Source organism: Gekko japonicus, unplaced genomic scaffold, assembly GCF_001447785.1.
Source record: "Gekko japonicus isolate JY-2015 unplaced genomic scaffold, Gekko_japonicus_V1.1 scaffold1120, whole genome shotgun sequence".
In the NCBI taxonomy this organism is placed as follows: domain Eukaryota; kingdom Metazoa; phylum Chordata; class Lepidosauria; order Squamata; family Gekkonidae; genus Gekko; species Gekko japonicus.
This window is the reverse complement of record NW_015163634.1, coordinates 101,893-108,414: the sequence shown is the minus strand read 5'-3', so window position 1 is coordinate 108,414 and position 6,522 is coordinate 101,893. Positions and strand designations below refer to the sequence as shown.

Below are 6,522 nucleotides of genomic sequence, written 5' to 3'. Positions count from 1 at the left end.
TGTGGGGCCGGCCGGCTGGCTGGCTGGCTGGCCAGCCGGCTCCGGGGAGGCAGCGGCGGCGGCGAGGCCCGGCTTCCTCCCCCCCGTCGCCCGCCAGCCCGCCAGCTGGTCCGAGGCGGCGGCGGCGGCAGCGGCGTTGCAGAGCGTCTCCTGCGCATGCGCAGGAGACGCTCTTGCACTTTCGGGGGGATTTAAACATCCCCCCGAAATTTTTTTTAACTTTTTGCATTTTTGTGCACACGTGGGGACTGGCCCACGTGTGCACAAACCTCCCCCTCCCCCCCACCTGCCCCCTCCGTGCTGATTTAGCGATCCGCACGGAGGGGGCAAGTTGGCTATTAGATATATAGATAGATATAAAGGAGTCCCATGGCATGACATGAGAAATTGGGGTTACCCAATAAAATCAGATTAAGGACTGGCATAATTATTGGCACTGGTTTAGGTGGCTTTAAGATGATTAGACACATTCCTGGAAGGTAGTGCTGTCAACAGAATACTGCTAAACGGAACCTCCATGTTTAGAGGTAGTGTACCTCTCAATACCACAGTGCCAGGGAAGGCGAAGCAATGAGAGAAGGTTGTTCCCTTGATTATCTATTGACAATTTGTCCTGGAAACATCTGACTGGTTTGCTGTTGAAAATAGCATCTGTATGCCATTAATCCTCTATCTGCTGATTCTTGCGTTCTGACTACCATAACTGCACCTTTAGAAAAGCCCATGACCTACTTACAAGTGTTTCTGGGGAGCAACAAGAGGTGACCTAATTCAATAAAGTAGCCAAACTTTCACAGGATTTACACTTTGAACTACTGTTAGTTAAGTTTCAAGCCTAGAATACAGAAATATTGCTAATTGTTACAGTGACATTTAATAAGTGTGCTTCGTTTTGTGATACATTCCTCTATGTGTAGTATGGGAAATTCCACTGTTCGGATTATGCCCACACCCTAAACAATGTCACAAGTCAAAGTGATTTATTTAAATATTAGGCTACATGCCTTGGTGCCAGTGCTTCTTCTACTGCAAGAAGGTTAGGAGGACATGGTCACACCCACTTCTCCCTCCTCATACCTACCAGGGTAATCCCTATTCAATTAAAATACAATCCAATTAATAGCTTCCTAATGTGCAGAGTGGCCTTTTTAAGGGATAATATGAAACTCCCACCCTTTCTTCACTTACCCTCTTGGTGGTAGTTAAATTAATGGTGTTAAGCATCTGGTCACCCGGCCAGAATGACTCCATTCTACCAACCAACTTTAGCATTATTCTTCCCCCTGCTCACCCCTCCAGTAAATAAATAAAGCAGATAACCTGCACAGTAGCAGGATTCTGGCCAGCTGGCTGAAGGACTGGCTGGCAGGATACCTGTGCACTTGTCAAGAAGTGAGAATTTAAATGGAACCAGAGGCATAAAGCAAAAAAATAAATGGGATCCAAGTATGGGATTTGGAACTAACTGGCTACATTAATAATGCATCTATCATATTTATGGTTTTCTGACTATCAAAGTACATCCTTCACTCTTTTGTCTTCCAGTTCTATAAGGAGAAACAGGGTATTTCTTTTGCAAAACAGAAGCAGTTCAACAAATCCAAAAACAAGAAGAGTGTATGCATAACTTCACTACAAATACATGCACTACAATAAATTAGATTACACCCAAACACATTTACTGTGCTTGTATAACGTGCATACAGAACAAAAGTACAGATACCCACTTTACACATAAAAAGTCCATGCCCTGATGATATATTGTCCTTTTCACTAGAAGTGTGCACATGGATGGTTTGCTGGGATTTTTCCACTCTTTAAAAAATGTCCTGTTACAGTACCTTGGTTTGCCAATTAAAGTGAAGGATTTAAGCTGACACAGATCATAAATACATTTAAGCCAATTACCACTGTGATTGCAAACACATTTGCTTGCAAGTTTTATTGAGTTCACTTCCAAGGTAGTATGGGAGACGACCATAACCTTTAACCTCAATCCTAAATGCATCTGTCCCAATTTAAAAAAACTGTTATCTGTGTAAAGAAGCACTTCCACACAGCACTCCAGCAAATGTATTCACAAAGATGTTTACATGCAGCTTCTCAAGCACAGACAGCTCCTGTGGATGAGCCACAAAGTCACACCCACTGTGAAGACACAAATCAAATTTGCTTCAAATGACTTATATTATCATTTTAGGATCAGGGTGCCATTCTTGCTGTCAATTAAATCAGCTAGAATCCTAGTTGCTCTAGTCAGAAGTGCAAGAGAGAATTCCTTCCTCCAACACAAACCCCACCAAAATCAAACAATTCAAACTACTGCACATTTCTCTCAAAACATGAACAACTTCAACAATTAAGATGAAGAACACCAAACAGGAGTGCCATAAAGTACAAGGGGAAAATGATTCTGTAAATATGTTCTCGTAAATACTCATCCTTAAGTCCACAACCTGTTTGTGCAAAAAAGCCACTATGCCATTACTACTCGGCTATGCTATGCTACTCTACTTACCTCAATGTATGGTACAATTTTGCAGGAGAAATCCTCCAGCAGCCACTTCTTGGTGAGTTCTTGAAAGATCACCAAAGGCAAACAGAAGAAGATGATGAGGAAATCCCAAAAGGCCAAGTTGGCCAGTAACGAATTTGAGATGCTCCTCATGTAGTAGTTGTGGCACACGATACACATTACTGCCATGTTTCCCATTATCCCAATGCCAAAGATCACAATTGACAGGCACATGACTGCATAGGCACCATAAGATTCCTCAGTCAGGGGGTAGAAGGGGTTCTTGACTAAAGATGGTCGGAACGTTCCATTCCTGTGGGTACCAGCACTCCTCTCTCCCATGTGAGAACCATTCAAGGGCAGCAGCAGGGGAATATTTCTCTCTGCCTCTCTGTTCAGCGAGTTATTGTCATTTCTTAGAAAGTGGCTGTTCTTGAAAACTTTGACTTTTCCAGCTCCTCCTCTGTCCAGGGGATCATCAGCTCCCCGTTTACTTCTAATATGCCTCTTGAGGCTAATCCTTGTGGCTCCTCTTCTGCTTTCCTTCCCCTGTACTTCATCCTTAGGGAGACCAGTCCCCAAGGCTACAAAGTAGTCTTTGTTCAATCGGTTTTCACCCTGTTCTTTCAAAGGGCCACCAGACCATTCAGTTGGTTTCAGAGCATGAGAACCAGGAGGGGCAAGTTGTTCAACAGTCCAGTCATTGGGATCGCCATAATCCACCAGTGGAACCCATTCCTCTGGAGCTCTTGCTGTGGCCTTGGATCCACCTATCTGGCTTTTGCGCAAGGAAGCCAGGGAGATGCTCCCTAATGGGAATCCCATAATGGTCCAGATCTCCTCTTGCTTGGGTGTCCCTTGCTGAGACATTGCAAGAGCCACTTGACACCAAGATCCGCACTCTCTGTTCTTGCTCCTGACATCTGATGGCCACTCCACTCCATCCCTTTTCAAAGGTGGCTGAAACAATGCTACTTTGGCAACGGCAGAGAGAGCACCCAGAAGCCAAGCCAAGGCAAAGCGAGTCTGGAATGGGTGCATGCTTAGGAAGGGGGGGGGCTCCCAGGCTCCTTCAGAAACAGCTGTTGCCCAGCCTGAAGGAGTTGTCCGTTGCACACATTTCTCCCATAAGGCGACCCCAAAGCAAGCTGATCCGGCGAACAGTCGGGCAATTGCCCGCGGTCAGTCTTCAAGTTCTAGCCATGTCTCCAGCAAACGTATCCAAGATTTGGAGAATAAGCGGCAAAGCTCACAGCGGGGGGGAGAAAATCACGAGAAGAAGAATCCTCCCGTCTTGGCCAGGCGCGATTGTTCTCCTCAAGCCACGACGGCCTCTGGGGGACAGACCTTGAAAAAGTTGCAGCAACCTGCGTCTCCGACGATGAATGTAGCAAGTAGAAACGGTGCCGGCTGCCGAGCGCGCGCGCGCGCACACACACATTACCCTCCGCTTCGCCTTCCGCGGCCAGCGCTCCGCCTTTCCCAGCGACGGTTGCCTTGGGGCTCGCCCGCTTTGCATCCTTTGGAGAATGCCATTAGCCGGTTGCCTGCTTGCCTGGGGCGAAGGCGAGGCGAAGGGGCCCCATTGCCAGCTCCTCGCCCCAACTGCAGGCAGCGCGCAGGAAACAGGTGGCCCCCTGCAAGCCAGGCGCTTGAGAAATGCAAGGAGGGCCGGCCGGGAAATAGAATCCACCTCTGCCTGAGAGGCAGGACGAGGCGCGGGTGCGGGGGGAGAGCGGTTTCCTTAGTAGCCCAGCTGGCTGCAAAGTTGCTTCTGGCACCAGCAGCTGCAAGTTCGGGCGGGGGGGCGTAGGAGAGAGCCCTCCCTGCAAACAACGTGTTGCGGTCTCCTTGTTTCCCACCTAACCTACAGCAGCCTCAATGGAAAGCGCTGAGCAGCCAGCCAGGGATGGGTGTGTGTGTGTGAGAAAGGAGAGCCGTGCTGCTCGTGTACGAGCCTGGAAGGGCACCGCTGCTCTGCTTTCCCTCTTGCCTTGCCTCCGCGCTCCAGACGTTGGCAAACGGCTTCCCTCTGGCGGCTTCAGCCCTCATGCAACATCCACTCACGCCGTGTGGCGGTTTCTAGTCGGGAGAGGGAAGGGGCCTCCATCGCGCACGCGCCACTCTCCCGTTCGGGAGGGAGGGGGGTCTCAGGAGCTGCGGCGCTTGCCCCAGATGTCGAGCGGCGGCAAGCAGGGAAAGGTGGAGCACGGCTGGGGGACGGGAGTCACCGCGCTGTGGTCCCTCGGGGAACCAAACGCCCTTTGCTTGCTGTCAGGTGGGAGGAGCGAGCAAGCCCAAGAGGCGCAGGGGGCAAGTGCAGGGCGTCGTTATTTGTGCCCAGATGCAGCGGGACTGGAATTTGGGATTTGCCATGCTAGGATAGTCAGTCCTGCAAGTATGTGGAGCCCAAGTCTTCACGGTGACCTGAACAACTGTATTTTTATCAAGCAGAAAAGTTGCTTCCTACCCCACATCCCTGCATCTCATTTTACCTCACAGCTGTTGTTCTTTGTCCAGCCATGTCACTTTCCTATCCTGGTGCTGCTACCCTAGCTTTTTAAAATTAGCATTTATTTCACTGCCCTTGTTCTCCTGCAAGGATTCTTACTAATTCTATTTTAGTACATTTTTATTCCTGCTCTTCTACCAGGGAGCTCAAACCAGCATATCTGTTCCCCCTTTCTTCTATTTTATCCTTACCCTGTGAGGTAGGTGAGGCTGAGAGAAAAAGTGATTGTCCTAAGAACTTTATGACTGGGAATTTGAGCCCAGATCTTCCAGGGCCTATTGTGGCACTTCAATCAGTACATTGCCAGTTTGGTGTAGTGGGTAAGTGTGTGGACTCCAGTCTGGGAGAGCTGGGTTTGATTCCCCACTCCTCCACTTGCATCTGCTGATGTGACCTTGGGTCATTCACAAGTTCTGGCACAGCTGTCCTTGAAAAAGAGCAGTTTCTGTCAGAATTCTCTCAACCCCGCCTACTTCACAGGATGTCTGTTGTGGGGAGGGGAAGGGAAAGGAGTTTGTATGCCGCTCTGAGACTCTAAGAGAAGGGCGGGGTATAAATCCGATCTCTTCTTCTACATGACACTAGTTTTGATATTTCATCTTTATCTCTCATCTTCATCTTTATATTTCATCTTTTCCCCCATTACTGTCCAGTTGAGTTGACCAGAGACTAATAAACATGCAGCACCATCCTCTGCCTATTGATTCATAGGCAAGTCCTATTGAAAGAGCAAGTTTGGTGTAGTGGTTAAGTGCGCGGACTCTAATCTGGGAGAACCGGGTTTGATTCCCCACTCCTCCACTTGCACCTGGCTGGATGACCTTGGGCAAGCCGTAGTTCTGATAAGAGCTGTTCTTGAAAAAGAGCAGTTTCTGTCAAGAGCTCTCTCAGCCCCACCTACCTCACAGGGTGTCTGTTGTGGGGAGGGGAAGGGAAAGGAATTTATAAGCTGCTCTGAGACACCTTTGGGTAGTGAAGGGCAGGGTATAAATCCAATCTCTTCTTCTTAAATGGGATTTACTCCCAAGTAAGCCTGAAATAGGCTCAGCTGCAGTCCAGGGCATACTTAATTGATAACAATTATGTCTCATGGATTTGGTCTATATACTAAACTTTCCTAGATGTTTCAATGCATTCAGTGGATAGCTCTGACTTTTTAAATGCATGATAAAAAAAGCATGCTTGCTTTGCAAGTCGTTCCTAACAAATATCCTTTTGGCAGGACCATATCATTTCTTCCCTACCATCAACACTGTATGCTCACAGAATTTTATCCATCCGTCTAATTCCCTGGGCTACACAGCTCCAAACGCTGAAATGTTGCACTAGCAATGCAAGACTCATAGACTGCAGCATCACCCCCAGGTGCTATGTTAACCCAGAAGTGCCATTTCCAGTTGTTATCATGGCCGTGTTTTGTCTATAGAATAGAACCCATGGTTAGGCTGCAGCAGAGAACCTAAACTATAGACAAGATAAACACAAAAGAACTTAG

At 48.1% G+C, this 6,522-nt stretch overlaps 1 protein-coding gene across 1 annotated transcript in view; it reads right to left on the bottom strand.

The window, feature by feature from the left end:
- The window catches only part of GPR37 (G protein-coupled receptor 37 (endothelin receptor type B-like)), a 31,527-nt gene extending 28,152 nt beyond the window's left edge, over positions 1–3,375 (bottom strand). The window contains exon 1 of the mRNA XM_015407547.1: positions 2,519–3,375. Coding sequence (XP_015263033.1) covers positions 2,519–3,340 — 822 coding nt within the window. The 5' untranslated portion in view covers positions 3,341–3,375. The remainder of the gene's footprint in view (positions 1–2,518) is intronic.
- Between the last annotated feature and the right edge of the window lie 3,147 nt (positions 3,376–6,522).